At 42.0% G+C, this 20,719-nt stretch overlaps 1 protein-coding gene across 8 annotated transcripts in view; it reads left to right on the forward strand.

Annotated features, from left to right (window-relative positions):
* LOC121550040 (SWI/SNF-related matrix-associated actin-dependent regulator of chromatin subfamily D member 3) overlaps positions 1 to 18,169 on the forward strand; it is an 82,024-nt gene extending 63,855 nt beyond the window's left edge. For 3 of the 8 annotated variants that reach the window (XM_041862114.1, XM_041862111.2, XM_041862116.2), the window contains 9 exons: positions 14,716 to 14,736; positions 15,038 to 15,100; positions 15,231 to 15,332; positions 15,549 to 15,710; positions 15,978 to 16,075; positions 16,442 to 16,634; positions 17,054 to 17,176; positions 17,271 to 17,372; positions 17,659 to 18,169. In XM_041862114.1, the coding sequence (XP_041718048.1) occupies positions 14,716 to 14,736; positions 15,038 to 15,100; positions 15,231 to 15,332; positions 15,549 to 15,710; positions 15,978 to 16,075; positions 16,442 to 16,634; positions 17,054 to 17,176; positions 17,271 to 17,372; positions 17,659 to 17,712 (918 nt within the window). In that variant the 3' untranslated portion in view covers positions 17,713 to 18,169. The remainder of the gene's footprint in view (positions 1 to 14,715; positions 14,737 to 15,037; positions 15,101 to 15,230; positions 15,333 to 15,548; positions 15,711 to 15,977; positions 16,076 to 16,441; positions 16,635 to 17,053; positions 17,177 to 17,270; positions 17,373 to 17,658) is intronic. The other 5 variants (XM_041862117.2, XM_041862118.2, XM_041862113.2 and 2 more) reach the window with 4 other exon arrangements.
* The last annotated feature ends 2,550 nt before the right edge of the window (positions 18,170 to 20,719 follow it).

Genomic DNA, 20,719 nt, shown 5'->3' on the forward strand with positions numbered 1-20,719 from the left:
TGATTTGACCTTGTTTCAATGTTGATAGTAAAATGGTGTGTTTGAATCAAAGTCATTGTTTCAAGGTCATGCCATCAACCTAAATGAAGTGGCATATTGAAATAAAATGTGAAGCCACAGTCCAACGATTTCATGTTGAACGGTGACACCTACTGGTATATGAGGGGTAATGCATGCACTTTAGTGAGAGCAAGTCTACCATCCAGATGCCTACCTCTAGGTCAGGGGTGTCAAACTCATTTTAGCTCAGGGGCCACATGGAGGAAAATCTATTCCCAAGTGGGCCGGACCGGAAAAATCATGGTATATATAACTTAAAAACAACAACTTCAGATTGTTTTCTTTGTTTTAATACGATCAACATACAACATAAAGCTGGAGCCTGAGGACAGTGTGTCCAAAATAGTACAAGCACAACATCACTATTAATCATAAAACACGTCAAGTTTATTTGAAAATTCTAAAGAAAAAGAACACACAATGCCTCAGTGATTAACAGAACTGTTTCACAGATCACAGAACTATATCAGGGTGTCATTTCTCAGGCAGAAATGTAGATACAAATAATGAAATCCTGTTCCCCAAACAAGTGCAAGAACCACAGAGTCAAGAATAGGTTAAATATACAAATAAAATAAAATCAATTAAAAACAATAGCACATCAACATAAAAACATATAAACATAAAGCTGGAGCCTGAGGACAGTGTCCAAAAGCACAACATCACTATTAATCATAAAACACCTCAAGTTATTTGAAAGTTCTGAGGACAAAGAACACACAAACACACAATGCCTCAGTGATTCACAGAAGTATATCACAGATCACAGAACTATATCAGGGTGTCATTTCTCAGGCAGAAATGTAGATAAAAATAATGAAATCCTGTTCCCCAAACAAGTGCAAGAACCACAGAGTCAAGAATAGGTTAAATATACAAATAAAATAAAATCAATTAAAAACAATAGCACATCAACATAAAAACATATAAACATAAAGCTGGAGCCTGAGGACAGTGTCCAAAAGCACAACATCACTATTAATCATAAAACACCTCAAGTTATTTGAAAGTTCTGAGGACAAAGAACACACAAACACACAATGCCTCAGTGATTCACAGAAGTATATCACAGATCACAGAACTATATCAGGGTGTCATTTCTCAGGCAGAAATGTAGATAAAAATAATGAAATCCTGTTCCCCAAACAAGTGCAAGAACCACAGAGTCAAGAATAGGTTAAATATACAAATAAAATAAAATCAATTAAAAACAATAGCACATCAACATAAAAACATATAAACATAAAGCTGGAGCCTGAGGACAGTGTCCAAAAGCACAACATCACTATTAATCATAAAACACCTCAAGTTATTTGAAAGTTCTGAGGACAAAGAACACACAAACACACAATGCCTCAGTGATTCACAGAAGTATATCACAGAACTATATCAGGGTGTCATTTCTCAGGCAGAAATGTAGATAAAAATAATGAAATCCTGTTCCCCAAACAAGTGCAAGAACCACAGAGTCAAGAATAGGTTAAATATACAAATAAAATAAAATCAATTAAAAACAATAGCACATCAACATAAAAACATATAAACATAAATCTGAAAGCGTTGCTCAAACTCTCGTAACAGTCCCGTTATTTTATCTTTGAACCGCTTCATGTCTGCCACATGTTGGGTCGCGCACATTTTTCAGACAGGGGAAGTGAGCTGCATCACCACCGGCAAGTTGCGTCTCCCACAATGACAGCTTCAACTTGAAAGAACGTATGCTGTCATAATACTGCGTGACAACTTTGTTGCGCCCTTGCAGCTGTTTGTTCAAGTTATTCAGGTGCTCTGTAACATCCACCATAAATGCAAGGTCCTGCATCCATTCTGCGGAATGAAATTCTAACACTGGTTTGCCCTTTTCTTCCATGAACTGTTCAATTTCTTCTTGTAAATCAAAGAAACGCCTCAGCACAGCACCTCGGCTTAACCATCTTACCTCAGTGTGGTATGGCAGGCCATAGATGTGGTCTTTCTCTCTGAGAAGGCTGTCAAACTGACGGTGATTCAGGCTTCTGGATCGGATGAAATTAACAGTTTGGATGACCACCTTCATGACGTTATCCATCTTTAATGACTTGCAACACAAAGCCTCCTGGTGCAAAATACAGTGAAAAGTCAAAAAATCACATCCTCCATTTGCAGATTGCACTTTCTCTCTGAACTTTGTCACAACGCCTGCTTTTTTCCCGATCATTGAGGGCGCACCATCTGTAGCCAGGTTGACAGCGCGGGACCAGTCCACTCCGACCCTGTCCAGCGCGCCGACGAGTGCGGTAAAAATATCAGCTGCTGTCGTTGTATCTGTCATCGGCACCAACTCCACGAACTCCTCAGTGACGGTCAATGTGTCATCAACTCCGCGGATGAAAATGGCCAGTTGTGCAACATCTGTAATGTCCGTGCTTTCATCAATTGCAACCAAAACGCAATAAATGACTTTACTTTTTGCTTCAACTGGCTGTCCAAATCCACTGAAAGATCGGAAATCCTGTCTGCAACTGTGTTTCTTGTCAGGCTGATATTTGCAAAAGCCTGCCGCTTTTCAGGGCACACAATCTCCGCTGCCTTCATCATGCATGTTTTTACAAATTCACCCTCACTAAAGGTTTTGAAGCCACTGCGATTTCATTAGCAATGAGGTAGCTAGCTTTCACTGCAGCGTCACTGATGTCTCGGCTGTGAGTAAACACAGACTGCTGTTTCTTCAGGCCCGCCAACAGTTCATTCACCTTCTCTCATCTCCGCTGTCATTGAAAGTTGTCATATTTGTCGGCATGAAGACTCACATAGTGGCGACGAAGGTTATATTCTTTCAGCACTGCAACATGCTCTGAACACACCAAACATACAGCTTTCCCATTCAATTCCGTGAATAAATAGGATGACAATTTTTCTTGGAACACTCTGCACTCTGCGTCCACTTTTCTCTTTTTTGACAGAGACATATTGGGGCAATGAGGGTGCCAAAGCACATAATGTTAAAAGTAGAAGCTGTTATAAATATCGCGGGCAAAACAAAGTAGCTCATTGGCTGCACGTGCTTGACCTACTTGCTCTGCCCCGGTATAAACAGTTTGCTTGCTTAACACAATTGCTATTGCGCCATCCAGTGGACGCAATTGGAACAGCAGTTTATTTAATAGAAAAATTGCAGCGCATTTTTATACTTAATTTATTAATTTTATTTTATTTTATTTTATTTTTTTTATCATCTCGCGGGCCGGATTAAACCCGTTTGCGGGCCTGATCCGGCCCGCGGGCCGGACGTTTGACACCCCTGCTCTAGGTACTCTGCTTAGCTTTGGAAACAAGCTGTGTACGTTACAGCTGAGCTATCACATTTAGACATTGATCAGCATCCATAGTCATTTGCGTAGACTACCTAAATAACATTGAATAGTTGAAAGTAACTCCTAACTTTTCATACACAGGCTGTATGTGAATGTCAATTCGGAGTGAGGTTGGGTTTATGTAGGTTACATTGACATCTGATTTGCCCAACAAAGGACACCATCATGTTGGTACTATTTCTGAGTATTTAAAACCTTTGTCATCTGAATTAGTCATTTTAGGGAATTTTAACTTAGATTGACTTACCCCGGCCTCAGACCATTTAAAGAATATTTTTCTTGACTTTAACCTGACTCAACTGATTGCAAAACCCACACGGAGTAATAAAAAATCCAGCAAACTTCTCACTGACTGACCTAATTCTAACAAATAACCCCCACAAGTACTTGTCTAGGGGTGTCTTTGCTAATGATCTCAGTGATCACTGTCCTATCACTGTATTAGAGATACCAAACGGATTAGCACTGTTCCTCGTATAATTATGAAGATACATTTTTCCCCACAAGCTTTTCTTCATGATTTGTATTACCCTGACCTTTCCTCTATCAGCTGCATGCCTGACCCTGAATTAGCTCTACAATTGTTCTCATCTATTTTTCTTACTCTGGCAGACAAACACGCTCCCTTTGAACAAATCCTTGGTTCACTATAGAACTTTCAGATCTTGTTATAATGAAAAATCAGGCCTGGGCCAAGGTTAGAAAAACTGACTGTAGCTGTTTGGAAGCATTTCAGCTAATTGAGAAATAGATGCAATTCCTCAATCAAGAAAGCGAAATCTTGTCACGTTGTATACTGATAGAAGACAGACGCAGGAATATGTAATTTATTACTCCACCCAACACAAGGTATGTCATGGAAAACGAAGGGGACGAAGCCTAAAACAAACACGGATATATATAACACAGGGATGTAACCCAAACAAAAGAGCGAGGTGTAAACCTCTAAATAATACACGGGACGAGACCCGTAATAACAAGAGCACAATTACTCGGCATGTAAACTGTAATACAATGTACTCACGAGACCAATGGACATGGGACAATAATCGACAAGGACAATGGGGAACAGAGGGTACAGTTGAAGTCGGAAGTTTACATACACTTAGGTTGGAGTCATTAAAACTCATTTTTCAACCACTCCACAAATTTCTTTATAACAAACTATAGTTTTGGCAAGTTGGTTAGGACATCTACTTTGTGCATGGCACAAGTAATTTTTCCAACAATTGTTTACAGATTATTTCACTTATAATTCACTGTATCACAATTCCAGTGGTCAGAAGTTTACATACACTAAGTTGACTGTGCCTTTAAACAGCTTGGAAAATTCCAGAAAATGATGTAATGGCTTTAGAAGCTTCTGATAGGCTAATTGACATAATTTGAGTCAATTGGAGGTGTACCTGTGGATGTATTTCAAGGCCTACCTTCAAACTCAGTGCCTCTTTGCTTGACATCATGGGAAAATCAAAAGAAATCAACCAAGACCTCAGAAAAATAATTGTAGACCTCCACAAGTCTGGTTCATCCTTGGGAGCAATTTCCAAATGTCTGAAGGTACCACGTTCATCTGTACAAACAATAGTACGCAAGTATAAACACCATGGGACCACGCAGCCGTCATACCGCTTAGGAAGGAGATGCGTTCTGTCTCCTAGAGATGAACGTACTTTGGTGCGAAAAGTGCAAATCAATCCCAGAACAACAGCAAAGGACCCTGTGAAGATGCTGGAGGAAACAGGTACAAAAGTATCTATATCCACAGTAAAACAAGTCCTATATCGACATAACCTGAAAGGCCACTCAGCAAGGAAGAAGCCACTGCTCCAAAACCGCCATAAAAAAGCCAGACTATGGTTTGCAACTGCACATGGGGACAAAGATCATATGGTCTGATGAAACAAAAATAGATCTGTTAAGCTTACAAGCCGAAGAACACCATCCCAATCGTGAAGCACGGGGGTGGCAGCGTCATGCTGTGGGGGTGCTTTGCTGCAGGAGGGACTGGTGCACTTCACAAAATAGATGGCATCATTAGGAAGGAAATTACGTTGATATATTGAAGCAACATCTCAAGACATCAGTCAAGAAGTTAAAGCTTGGTCACAAATGGGTCTTCCAAATGGACAATGACCCCAAGCATACTTCCAAAGTTGTGGCAAAATGGCTTAAGGACAACAAAGTCAAGGTATTGGAGTGGCCATCACAAAGCCCTGACCTCAATCCTATAGAAAATGTGTGGGCAGAACTGAAAAAGCGTGTGCGAGCAAGGAGGCCTACAAACCTGACTCAGTTACACCAGCTCTGTCAGGAGGAATGGGCCAAAATTCACCCAACTTATTGCAAAACAAACACGTGTGTATATATATAACACAGGGATGTAACCCAAACAAAAGAGCGAGGTGTAAACCTCTAAATAATACACGGGACGAGACCCGTAATAACAAGAGCACAATTACTCGGCATGTAAACTGTAATACAATGTACTCACGAGACCAATGGACATGGGACAATAATCGACAAGGACATATATACACATACTGATTATGGGGAATGGGAACCAGGTGTGCGTAATGAGACAATACAGTCCGGGGTTGGTGGTAATGAACCAGGTCAGTGATGCCTAGAAGGCCGTTGACGTAGACCTCTGAAGCTGGTGAACGGAATGAGCAGCAGTACCGGGGTGATCCGTGACAAATCTAGCTACTTTCTAAGTTCTATCTCAGACTCTGCTGGTGATCCGTCTACATTTTGGAAAACAGTTAATGCACTGAAGCGTAGAAATTCCTCTCCTTCCCTGCCTAAGCAAGTTGTCAGTCTCTGGCATCATTATTGAGAAAATTGAGAAGTGATACTTTTAATCAGCATTTTATCTCAGCAGGCTTTTTATTTGAAATAAATGGTGGTTTAATTGACCTTGGTCAGCCAGTCGACTGCATGCCCCTCTCCAGCCACTCGATGGAAGTTCCCTCAGCTTCTAGTGAATCTTTGTTTTCGTTTCAAGAACTTTCTACTTGTGATGTGCTAGAACCCTTGCGCAAGATAGATGTAAAATAAATCCACTGGGGCTAATTCGCTTGATCCTTTCTTGCTGCAGCTTTCTGCTCCTGATTTCCAGAATCGTGAACACATCTTTTTTTACCTTACAATTATTTCTGGTACCTTCCCCAGGGTCTGGAAGGCGGCCCATATACTCCCCCTTGACAAAGGTAGTGAATCGTGTGACCTATGTAATTATCGCCCATTTCCAAACTTTCATGTCTAGCAAAAATTCTGGAATCCATGGTAAATACTCAACTTAGGTCCTTTTTAACTACAAAATGTATTCTAAATGTATACCAGTCAGGTTTCAGACCAGGTCTTAGCACCATCTCTGCTACTGCTTTGGTTTTAAATTATGTTCTTAATTGTTTGGATGAGAAGAAACACTGCGGCCCTTATTATTGACCTGTCTAAAGCCTTCGACACTGTGGATCACTCATTCCTTATTGAGGCTTTCATCAATTGGCCTCGACCTGGCTGCGTATAGCTGGTTTGAAAATGATTTAAAGGACAGAACGCAGTGTGTATTTACTAATGGTGTTAAATCATGTTTTCTGGACACAACAAAGAGTTTCCCACAGGAATCGATTCTTGTTCCGTTTCTTTCCACTATTTACATGAACAATATTGTTTTATCTGTAAAACAAAATAACTTTCACCTGTATGTAGATGACACTGTGGTGTATGCTATTGCCCCCACAGCTGACCAGACTCTGTCAGAGCTTCAATCTGCCTTTATTGCCCTGCAGAAAGCCTTTGTTGAACTGAAATTGGTACTTAATGCAGGTAAAACCAAGTATGTTCTTTTCCAAATTACATAAAAATGTATCTGATGATTTATGCATACATATTTTGGATGGTGCCCTCATTGATTGTGTCCCCACAATCTGGGCGTCTGGATTTGACGATAAGCTATCTTTCAAGAAATTAAGAATTAAAATAGGCTTCTTCTATAGGAACAGGTCCTGTCTTTTGTTAAATAACAGAAAATTCAGTCAACATTCATTCCGTTTATTGACTATGGTGATATCTTCTATATGAATGCAGCTGCCACTGTATTGAAGCCATTGGACACAGTTTATCATAGCGCATTGCGCTTTATAACGGTGATGGGTTCAGTACACATCATTTAATTTTGTATCAGAAAGTAGGCTGGCCCTCCTTGAAGTCTCGTAGATCCATGCATTGCGCTCTTTTTGTCTATAAAGCCCTCTTGCATAAACTTCCGTCATACCTTACCTCATTGTTAACCTTCAGACGTATAAGTTACCAGACCCGTACTCAGGGATGGCTAACACTGGAGATCCCTTAAATCGCCACGAGTTAAGTAAATCTGCTTTTAGTTTTTTGCCGCCTCTCGTGCAATGTTATCCAAAAGTCCTTAAAGTTGGTGGATTTTGTGCCTTTAGGGAAGGCGGATGTTAGCCTTATACTGAAGAATGTGGTTGTTTCAAAGGATTGTGTTTTGCTTTTCATGTTTTGTGTTTGCTTTTCATGTATTGTGTAATTTATGTGTATATAGATATGCATAGTGTAATTGTTTATTGTTGTGTTTTCATTGAAGATCTGATAATTCAGTATAAAAAATATGCAAAAATAGAGAAAATCAGAAAGGGGGCAAATACTTTTTCACGGCACTGTGTATACAGTTTTTTTATATACAGTACCAGTCGAAAATGTGGACACACGTACTCATTCAAGGGTTTTTCTTTATTTTTACTATTTTCTACATTGTAGAATAATAGTGAAGACATCAAAACTATGAAATAACACATATGGAATCATGTAGTAATCTTCAAATAGCCACCCTTTGCCTTGATGACAGCTTTGCAAACTCTTGGCATTCTCTCAAAGCTTCATGAGGAATGCTTTTCCAACAGTTTTGAAGGAGTTCCCACATATGCTGAGCACTTGTTGGCTGCTTTTCCTTCACTCTGCGGTCCAACTCATCCCAAACCATCTCAATTGGGTTGAGGTCAGGTGATTGTTGAGGCCAGGTCATCGGATGCAGCACTCCATCACTCTCCTTCTTGGTCAAATAGCCCTTACACAGCCTAGAGGTGTGTTTTGGGTCATTGTCCTGTTGAAAAACAAATCCCACTAAGCGCAAACCAGATGGGATGGCATATAGTTGCAGAATGCTGTGGTAGCCATGCTGGTTAAGTGTGTCTTGAATTCTAAATAGATCACTAACAGTGTCACCAGGAAAGCACCCCCACACCATCACACCTCCTCCTCCATGTGTCACGGTGGGAACCACACATGCAGAGATCATCTGTTCACCTACTCTGTGTCTCACAAAGACACGGCGGTTGGAACCAAAAATCTCCAATTTGGACTCATCAGACCAAAGGACAGATTTCCACCGGTCTAATGTCCATTGCTCGTGTTTCTTGGCCCAAGCAGGTCTCTTCTTCTTATTGGTGTCCTTTAGTAGTGGTTTCTTTGCAGCAATTCGACCATGAAGGCCTGATTCAAGTCTTCTCTGAACAGTTGATGTTGAGATGTCTGTTTTTTTTGCACCTTTTATTTAACCAGGTAAGCCAGTTGAGAACAAGTTCTCATTTACAACTGCGACCTGGCCAAGATAAAGCAAACTTGAACTCTGTGAAGCAATTATTTGGGCTGCAATCCGAGGTGCAGTTAATTCTAATGAACTTATCCTCTGCAGCAGAGGTAACTCTGGGTCTTCCTTTCCTGTGGCGGCTCTCATGAGAGCCAGTTTCATCATAGTGCTTGATGGTTTTTGCGACTGCACTTGAAGAAACTTTCAAAATGTTCCGTATTGACTGACATTCATGTCTTAAAGTAATGATGGACTGTCGTTTCTCTTAGCTTATTTGAGCTGTTTTTGCCATAATATGGACTTGGTCTTTTACCAAATAGGGCTATCTTCTGTATACCACCCCTACCTTGTCACAACACAACTGATTGGCTCAAACGAATTAAGAAGGAAAGAAATTCCACAAATTAACTTTTAACAAGGCACACCTGTTAATTGAAATGCATTCCAGGTGACTACCTCATGAAGCTGGTTGAGAGAATGCCAAGAGTGTGCAAAGCTGTCATCAAGGCAAAGGGTGGCTACTTTGAAGAATCTCAAATTTAAAATATGTTTTGATTTGTTTAACACTTTTTTGGTTACTACATGATTCCATATGTGTTATTTCATAGTTTTGATGTCTTCACTATTATTCTACAATGTAGAAAATAGTAAAAATATAGAAAAACCCTTGAACGAGTAGGTGTGTCCAAACCTTTGACTGGTACGGTATATATACTGTACCTCCTTTATTTAGGTTGATGGCATGATATTGATTCAAACATACCATTTTACTATTATCTGAAACAAGGTCAAATAACATACACTATATATACAAAGTATGTGGAAACCCATTCAAATTAGTGGATTCGGCTATTTCAGCCACACCCGTTGCTGACAGGTATATAAAATCGAGCACATAGCCATGTGTGGCCTTAATGAAGAGCTCATTGAATTTCAACATGGCACCGTCATAGGAATGCCCCTTTCCAACAAGTCAGTTCGTAAGATTTCTGCCCTGTAGAGCAGCCCCGGTCAACTGTAAGTGCTGTTATTGTGAAGTGGAAACGTCTAGGAGCAACAACGGCTCAGCCGTGAAGTGGTAGACCACACAAGCTCACAGAACGGGACCGCCGAGTGCGGAAGCTCGTAGTGCGTAAAAATCGTCTGCAACACTCTCTACCGAGGTCCAAACTGACTCCGGAAGCAACGTCAGCACAAGAACTGTTCGTCGGGAGCTTCATGAAATGGGTTTCCATGGCCGAGCAGCCGCACACAAGCCTAAGATCACCATTCGGGATGCCAAGTGTCAGCTGGAGTGGTGTAAAGCTCGCCGCTATTGGACTCTGCAGCAGTGGAAACGCGTTCTCTGGAGTGATTAATCACGCTTCACCATCTGGCAGTCCGTCGGACGACTCTGGGTTTGGCGGATGCCAGGAGAACGCTACCTGCCCCAATGCATAGTGCCAACTGTAAAGTTTGGTGGAGGAGGGCTGTTTTTCATGGTTCGGGCTAAGCCCCTTAGTTCCAGTGAAGGGAAATCTTGACATTACAGCATACAATGACATTCTAGACGATTCTGTGCTTCCAACTTTGTGGCAACAGTTTGGGGAAGGCCAAAAGCGGGGTCCATACAGAAATGGTTTGACGATATCGGTGTGGAAGAACTTGACTGGCCTGCACAGAGCCCTGACCTCAACCCCATCGAACACTTATGGGATTAATTGGAACCCCGACTGAGAGCCAGGCCTAATCGGCCAACATCAGTGCCCAACCTCACTAATGCTCGTGGCTGAATGGAAGCAAGGCCCCGCAGCAATGTTCCAACATCTAGTGGAAAGCCTTCCCAGAAGAGTAGCGGCTGTTATAGCAGCAAAGGGGGGGACCAACCCCATAATAATGCCCTTGATTTTGGAATGAGATGTTTGACGAGCAGGTGTCCACATACTTTTGGTCATGTAGTGTATGTCTAATCAAATGTGAAATTCAATATAATTTCAACCACCCAATATAAAGTCGTGGTCAAAAGTTTTGAGAATGACACAAATATTAATTTTCACAAAGTCTGCTGCCTCAGTTTTTATGATGGCAATTTGCATATACTCCAGAATGTTATGAAGAGTGATCAGATGAATTGCAAAGTCCCTCTTTGCCATGAAAATGAACTTAATCCCCCAAAAACATTTCCACTGCATTTCAGCCCTGCCACAAAAGGATCGGCTGACATGTCAGTGATTCTCTCGTTAACACAGGTGAGAGTGTTGACGAGGACAAGGCTGGAGATCACTCTGTCATGCTGATTGAGTTAGAATAACAGACTGGAAGCTTTAAAAGGAGGGTGGTGCTTGAAATCATTGTTATTTCTCTGTTAACCATGGTTACCTGCAAGGAAACACGTGCCGTCATCATTGCTTTGCACAAAAAGGCCTTCACAGGCAAGGATATTGCTGCTAGGAAGATTGCACCTAAATCAACCATTTATCGGATCATCAAGAATTTCAAGGAGAGAGGTTCAATTGTTGTAAAGAAGGCTTCAGGGCGCCCAAGAAAGTCAAGCAAGCGCCAGGACCGTCTCCTAAAGTTGATTCAGCTGCGGGATTGGGGCACCACCAGTGCAGAGCTTGCTCAGGAATGGCAGCAGGCAGGTGTGAGTGCATCTGCACGCACAGAGAGGTGAAGACTTTTGGAGGATGGCCTGGTGTCAAGAAGGGCAGCGAGGAAGCCACTTCTCTCCAGGAAAAACATCAGTGACAGACTGATATTCTGCAAAAGGTACAGGGATTGGACTGCTGAGGACTGGGGTAAAGTCATTTTCTCTGATGAATCCCCATTCCGATTGTTTGGGGCATCCGGAAAAAAGCTTGTCCGGAGAAGACAAGGTGAGTGCTACCATCAGTCCTGTGTCATGCCAACAGTAAAGCATCCTGAGACCATTCATGTGTGGGGTTGCTTCTCAGCCAAGGGAGTGGGCTCACTCACAATTTTGCCTAAGAACACAGCCATGAATAAAGAATGGTACCAACACATCCTCCGAGAGCAACTTCTCCCAACAATCCAAGAACAGTTTGGTGACGAACAATGCCTTTTACAGCATGATGGAGCACCTTGCCATAAGGCAAAAGTGATAACTAAGTGGCTCGGGGAACAAAACATCGACATTTTGGGTCCATGGCCAGGAAACTCCCCAGATCTTAATCCCATTGAGAACTTGTGATCAATCCTCAAGAGGCGGGTGGACAAACAAAACCCCACAAATTCTGACAAACTCCAAGCATTGATTATGAAAGAATGGGCTGCCATCAGTCAGGATGTGGCCCAGAAGTTAATTGACAGCATGCCAGGGCGGATTGCAGAGGTCTTGAGAAAGAAGGGTCAACACTGCAAATATTGACTCTTTGCATAAACTTAATGTAATTGTCAATACAAGCCTTTGACACTTATGGAATGCTTGTAATTATACTTCAGTATACCATAGTAACATCTGACAAAAATATCTAAAAACACTGAAGCAGCAAACTTTGTGAAGACCAATACTTGTGTCATTCTCAACTTTTGACCACGACTGTACACTACCGTTCAAAAGTTTGGGGTCACTTAGAAATGTCCTTGTTTTCGAAAGAAAATCAATTTTTTTGTCCATTAAAATAACATCACATTTATTAGAAATACAGTGTAGACATTGTTAATATTGTAAATGGCTATTGTAGCTGGAAACGGCTGATTTTTTTATGGAATATCTACATAGGCGTACAGAGGCCCATTATCAGCAACCATCAGTCCTGTGTTCCAATGGCACGTTGTGTTTGCTAATCCAAGTTTATCATTTTAAATGGATAATTGATCATTAGAAAACCCTTTTGCAATTATATTAGCACAGCTGAAAACTGTTGTGCTGATTAAAGAAGCAATAAAACTGGCCTTCTTGAGACTAGTTGAGTATCTGAAGCATCAGCAACTCGTCAGTCTATTCTTGTTCGGAGAAATGAAGGCTATTCCATGCGAGAAATTGCCAAGAAACTGAAGATCTCGTACAACGCTGTGTACTACTCCCTTCACAGAACAGCACAAACTGGCTCTAACCAGAATAGAAAGAGGAGTGGGAGGCCCCGGTGCACAACTGAGCAAGAGGACAAATACATTAGAGTGTCTAGTTTGAGAAACAGACGCCTCACAGGTCCTCAACTGGCAGCTTCATTAAATAGTACCCGCAAAACACCAGTCTCAACGTCAACAGTGAAGAGGCGACTCCGGGTTGCTGACCTTCTAGGCAGAGTTGCAAAGAAAAAGCCATATCTCAGACTGGCCAATAAAAATAAAATATTAAGATGGGCAAAAGAACACAGACACTGGACAGAGGAAGATTGGAAAAAAGGGTTATGGACAGACGAATCGAAGTTTGAGGTGTTCGGATCACAAAGAAGAACATTTGTGAGATGCAGACCAAATGAAAAGATGCTGGAGGAGTGCTTGATGCCATCTGTCAAGCATGGTGGATGCAATGTTATGGTCTGGGGGTGCTTTGGTGGTGGTAAAGTGGGAGATTTGTACAAGGTAAAAGGGATCTTGACGAAGGAAGGCTATCACTCCATTTTGCAACGCCATGCCATACCCTGTGGACGGCGCTTGATTGGAGCCAATTTCCTCCTACAACAGGACAATGACCCAAAGCACAGCTCCAAACTATGCAATAACTATTTAGGGAAGAAGCAGTCAGCTGGTATTCTGTCTATAATGGAGTGGCCAGCACAGTCACCGGATCTCAACCCTATTGAGCTGTTGTGGGAGCAGCTTGACCGTATGGTACTTAAGAAGTGCCCATCAAGCCAATCCAACTTGTGGGAGGTGCTTCAGGAAGCATGGGGTGAAATCTCTTCAGATTACCTCAACAAATTGACAACTAGAATGCCAAAGGTCTGCAAGGCTGTAATTGCTGCAAATGGAGGATTCTTTGTCGAAAGCTAAGTTTGAAGGACACAATTATTATTTCAATTAAAAATCATTATTTCTAACCTTGTCAATGACTACATTTCCTATTCATTTTGCTATATTTCCTATTCAAACTCATTTCATGTATGTTTTCATGGTTGAAGTTGATGACTTTTTTCAAATCCAATGTATTTTCGACATTGATTCCACGTCACAATACGTTGACAAATTACATTGAAACAACATTGATTCAACCAGTGTGTGCCCAGTGGGTATTCTCATGTACTGTATTTAGCCTATTTTGGTGTTGTTGGCTACTGGAAGACCTGACATCACTCTTATTGACTTATCTGGCTGATGTCATCATCCGAGAACAGATATGTTACTGAAGAGGCAGTAAAACCCAGCCAGTCCTATACAGCGTGTTACTGATTTTAGTATTAAATGGGGTTTTAGATCGAGGAATCCACTGTACCGGAGAATGAACACAAGGTGTTCTAACTTGACAAAATGCTTCCTTGACTGTTTTGAGGTTAGAGTACTTCTCAAGGTTTTCCACCTTATAATCTTTTAGCAAGGATAGATGGCATATATAGATTTGCTTGGAATGAATCTGTCCATCAAACAGAATGTACCACAACCCAGCAATGAAAACATATTGTTGTAAACCCAACATTGAGTTAGTGGTGAAGCTGTAGAAAAGCATTCCATCAGTTCCCTCCCAGTGTTGCATGCTACGTGGCTACAATTCACTGGAACGCAGGGAACTTTAAGTGTTTTTCTTTTCAGCAGCTGACCAGTAAAGCGAAGGTAAGACGCAGACTCAAATAACATTTCCACATAGATAAAATACCAGGGAGGGTTTCATATCTGGATATCAGAGGAGAAAATTGATAGTATAATGCCAAATAGAGGTTTTATTTGGGTAGGGTACAGTCTCAACTTGATAAGCCATGCTCTTCTGATATAATGATTCTCAATCTGATTATTTTATTATTTTGAATGCCAACATATGAGTTAGCGCCTCTGGAAAAACAAATGATCAACCCTTTGCTGTCTTGGTAGTTCACTCAGTTCCTTACCACACTATGCATGATCTATTCTTTTACAGCTACTCAGCCTTCCAAAAGACAACATACTCAAAGGGTCGAGAGCAAGGCTGCTCGTTGAAAGTGTACACATTTGGTTATGTATTCGTTCATCGTCTTTGTGTGCACGTTTGGATGTACATATTCTGGAATTCCGTGGCCGGTGCCTGTAGGTAGTATTCAAGGTGGGGTTTCTGTCTCTGTGTTTCCTGCTAGTGGCACCGCACTCCCACCACCCAGGAGACCGACGGCTTCCAGGTGAAGCGGCCAGGGGACGTGAGCGTGCGCTGCACACTGCTGCTAATGCTGGACTACCAGGTGATGGCGCCATAGACACTATTCACATTACTGTCCGCTGATGTGCTTTCCTAGATAAAGTTTTCAGTCCTTTTAATTATCAGTAGTGCATGAGGCTAAAATCTATTTAGAGGACTTACAAAACTCGAACAAAAGTGTCCCCAAAGCAGCTGTCATCTGGCAGTTGTAATAGTTCCTGAGGTCAGTCGGCTAGTATTGACTTTGACCTCTCCCCAGCCCCCCCAGTTTAAGCTGGACCCTCGTCTGGCTCGGTTGCTGGGTATCCACACCCAGACCCGCTCCTGTATCATCCAGGCCCTGTGGCAGTATGTCAAGACCAACAAGCTGCAGGACTCCCATGACAAGGAGTACATCAACTGTGACAAGTACTTTCAGCAGGTAGACTACACTCTTCTAGTTCTCCTCTGGTACTGTATTACCTGTTAGCTGTTGCCATATTACCTTCAGTAGGGAGAGTATCCCTTTGTTATTGGGTGCGTCCTAAATTGCACTCTATTCCCTATATAATTCACTCATTTTGACAAGAGCCCTATGGGCCCTGGTCTAAAGTATAGCACGATATAGGGAATATGGTGCCATTTGGGACACATTTGCGCTTCCCTGCTGCTAGGTCTGTATTCTGAGATGTTACTGTCGTCCTCTCAGATCTTTGACTGCCCGCGGCTCAAGTTCTCTGAGATCCCCCAGCGTCTCACCAACCTCCTCCTGCCCCCTGACCCCATCGTCATCAACCACGTCATCAGGTGAGCAGCTCACACTTAACACCTACCTGGCAACTTCCTGGTTTGAATTGAAGGGTGAATGTCTGGTCATAAAAGGCAACACGAAAACGTTTTTTTTGGTTTTGTTATGTTATAAAATATAAAAATCTAGCAGATGAATACATTAGAAAAGCTATAAGATAACAATGTGGGCACAGCGCTTCACAGTTAATACTGTCTCAAAGGGCAGATAATCCAATACAAATGTAAAGACTGGGAGGCAAGAATGCTGGTAAGATACAGACAGACCACCAGCATTCTTGCCTTCCAGGCTTTTCATTTTTAATACATTTGAAATGCTGCCAACAACCTCAAAGTCTCACCATCCTTCCCTGCCTCTCCCTGCAGTGTGGACCCTAACGACCAGAAGAAGACGGCATGCTATGACATTGACGTGGAGGTGGAGGACCCCCTGAAGAGCCAGATGAGCAGCTTCCTGCTCTCCACCGCCAACCAGCAGGAGATCGCCTCACTGGACAACAAGGTGGGACAACCACACAGGAAGGATAGCCAATCACAATTACCCAAGATGACCTTAAAGGTAGATTTACATTGCAGAGATGTGTGACGACTAAGTACCGTCAGTTATATGTGAATTAGAGTTCAGAGCTGTCTGACCGTGTTCGATAGTTTTCTATCTGATTCTCCCGGAGAATCTTGTCGCCAGGGTTGGAGACAATTCAATTTAAATTACAGACAATTCTGGAAGTACAATGAAATGCTTTTCAATGGGGATATCTACCTTTACATAGGTGTTGTGGCTTCATGTTCTTGTGGGAAAAACCTTGTTCTTTACGCTGTCACCACCATTTCTTACATAACTATTTGAATGCAAATTCTGAGGAAACGCAGTGACTCAAATCAATTGGTGTATTGAAATTGGAAAGTTATTTTCATACGCTTAGAGTAGATCTGTGTAAGCTGTCCTCTGACATCAGTGATCATTATGGACCCCTTTAGATCCATGAGACCATTGAGTCCATCAACCAGTTGAAGATCCAGAGGGACTTTATGCTCAGCTTCTCCAGGGATCCTAAGGGCTATATCCAGGACTGGCTCAAGTCCCAGAGCAGAGACCTGAAGGTGAGGGACACACACACACACACACACACGCACACACACACACACACACACACACACACCTACCTGACTAACAGTTCTCTCTGATTGGCTGCAGCTGATGACAGACGTGGTGGGAAACCCAGAGGAGGAGAGGAGGGCAGAGTTTTACCACGAGCCCTGGTCCCAGGAGGCCGTCAGTCGCTACTTCTACTGCAAAGTGAGGAGACACGTCAAACATTGCACCCTAAAACCTTTTAATAACTCGCACAACAGCATCCAAGTAGCAACACAAACTAGGAGTTGTGATCAGCATGGATTCCCGTGGAATAGTCATATTCTGCTTTGAAGCTGCTCTGTTTTACAAGTCTTCAAATCACAAGCAATCAATTGTTTGATTTATCACTTTTTACAAATTGATTGATTGACACTGTGTATCCACTAAGGTATATTGAGGTCAGGTTGTCTTTGTGATGCTGATGCCAATTCCCCCTTCCCTCTCACAGATCCAGCAGAGGAGACAGGAGCTGGAGCAGGCCTTGGCCGTGAGGAACACCTAAACGCCCTGTCTCGGACGTCACGCTGCACTCTTCATCTGACCCCAGACCTGTGCGTGTGTGTGTGTGTTTTTTATTTTCTTTCTTAAAATCGCTGTAGTACTGTGACCTTTGGCCTCTGACCCATCCCCAATCGCATGTATCTAAAAAACCTTAATCTCTTCATCTCTGATGGACATAAACGGACATCTCTCCACACTCCTGGGACCCCAGGTCCACAGTTGGTTGCTTTTAATGTCATCCACTTAGAACACGCTAGCATGTCACTGTCTTTCCATAGAGACTACAAGTCATTGTAAACAGCTGCCTGCAGAATGATCACTGTGTTTTGGAGCCTTCTCATCTCAACCAGATGGACTGAATCCATCAGTACTATACATACCTGGGCGGCAGGTGGCTTAGTGGGTAAGAGCGTTGTGCCAGTAACCGAAAGGTCGCTGGTTCTAATCCCCGAGCTGACTAGGTGAAAAATCTGCCGATGTGCCCTTGAGCAAGGCACTTAACCCTAATTGCTCCTGTAAGTCGCTCTGGATAAGAGCGTCTGCTAAATGACTCAAATGTAAATAATAGAAAGGTAATAATGGTCCACTGCATCTCATTCGTATGAGCGCAAAGTGGTTGTTTGTAACCTGATGTTGCAAGTGTCTTAACTCACACACAGTTTGGATTGTGCCCATTGATTTTAGTGTATGATTAGCTGTATAGTTCATGTGAGCAATATGCTCCGAGTATGTGTGGAACCAAATGAACACCAGCAGAATGAAGATTACAGTATGAAGTAATGGGTCAGGGGACTGGGCTAATTTGTCTTCTGAAGCCCAAATGTTGAGGTCTGTCATTTAAAACATGAATTTGTTCAAGGTAGGCAGCTTTCATGAATGAGATGTTCCCTTATTATAAACTAATCTAAGATGCAATCTAAGATTAGCTTAATTTCTTTCACCTTTCCTCTGTAATTTACTTAAACAATTTAACAGTATAAATAGATCTCTGTATAAGTGAATATGTATTTCAGCAGATTATGTTAAAAGGGACTACAACGATTCAGATCAATATCTGTTGGCTATAGAAAGGATAGATGGTGACATGATGAGTAAGCACAAGGTGAAGTCATGTAGTAACACTTGGAGGCCATAGCGTGGAGCCTTGGAGTCGGTACACCCTGTATGTTTTTACACAGACTAACTCTCTGTAACACAAAGCACCCAGACAGACTTGCCGCAGCAAATTGTCATGCAAATGGAATAGCTTTAGTGGTTAATTGTTTGTGCTGCTTCATTGTCCTGCCATGATAACTCTACAAAAGTAATGTCTGGGAACAGTATTAGCTACAGATCTCTCCCAATACTCAAACCAGTGTTTTTAATATTAACGATAGAAACATTTTGGAATATGATGTAACCAACACCATTTCCTATGTTGAAGAATCATGGGGCGGGCAGTGAAGCTTCAGCCACAACATCTGTACATTGCCTGCTATGAAAAATATTGTCCAGTAACGAATTATTTGAAATTAATGAAGAAATGGGTCTTTGTTCATTGTATTTTTTGTTATCTTTTGTGAACTACCTGTCCCAAGTGGATCTGCCTGACAGTATTTTGGCCTTGAACATTTTGACGGAGTCACCAAAGGTCTCGATAAAGAGTAAAAAAAAAAAATAATTATATTAGTTAAAATAGACAATGAGCAATGATTACTGTGATTTTGTCTCAGCTCGATAAAGCTACGTTACCAGTTGAAACTGAAGGGTGAATATGAATACATTTTAAAGGGATATGTGAACGTAAATATCTTTTTTTTCCCCTTATGACTGTCTGTTTGTGTCTGTGTGTTTCATTTAGGGAACGGCGGGACATATGGGGTGGGAAGGATTGGGTTTCATAGGTTTAAAGCTGTAGGACAGGGACGCTAGTGTCCCTATATGTACACTTGGGGGAGGGGTGTGTGTGGGGGGTTATTTTAGGGCCTTCTTGTTGAACCATAGAATTGAATGCTGGGTGTGATGATGCCTCCGTCTCGCCACCTACAAGGCTTGCCCATCTCTTTAACTACCACAGCAACTCAGTTCTGTGCCCTTCTAGTTTTGTGTGTGTGTCATGGGAGAAGCCTTCTCAGTTTCTGATTTGAAGTCGACACTTCTGTCTTCTGTAACATTCAAACTTGTGTCATTGTTACATTTCTTTTGTGTCAAGATTCTCTTCCAACATGGCTGAGCGCTCCTATACTCAGCATAAACAAAGACCTATGCATGCTGCATGGACAGGTTTTACACATTTCAAACAGGACATGTAAATACCCTCACGAATGCATGGAAGTGGATCTGAAGAGCACTGGATTTGACACAATGTCCGTTGTGAAGGGGCCTTTTTCGAACATTTGCTAAAAACCTGTGCGCTACCCAGCCAGCATAGATGTTATCTGCATATAAGAGTTTTTGTTACTACAGGTTCCATGTATGTCAACTTCACCAATCAAGGGAGCATACTAGTTGTTGTGTTCAATTGTGTCAATCGATATTTGTGTTTGACCCAGATGGTTCTTGAATGTTTGGCAGTCATGGAGCATCTTTGACTGTAGGGCGCCCCTTGCTGGGCATTCTAGAAACTACAACTCACTGACACCGTCTGTCTGACAATGGAAACCTGTCATCTGACTAATATAAAAAAGACTGTACTTAAACTGTGTGCTCCTCGCTCTCTGACAAACAGCATTCCTATTGGTCTACCTAAATGGATAGGTGGTAACCGCAGTCTCTGTGCATGACTTTGTGAGGAGAGTTCATGTTCCTCACAGCTCTCTTTCTCTACTGCACCATTTTGTCTGTTGGTAACCACAATGGCGATAGACACACTTTATTAGGTACACCACCCCGTTCACAAAAATGGATCGCTCCTACTGACAGTGAGTCACGTGGCCATGGCTTGCTATATAAAGCAGGCAGACAGGCATCGAGGCATTCAGTTACTGTTTGATTGTACGTTAGAATGGGCAAAAGGAGTGAGTGACCTA

This window comes from Coregonus clupeaformis, chromosome 34 (genome assembly GCF_020615455.1).
Source record: "Coregonus clupeaformis isolate EN_2021a chromosome 34, ASM2061545v1, whole genome shotgun sequence".
In the NCBI taxonomy this organism is placed as follows: domain Eukaryota; kingdom Metazoa; phylum Chordata; class Actinopteri; order Salmoniformes; family Salmonidae; genus Coregonus; species Coregonus clupeaformis.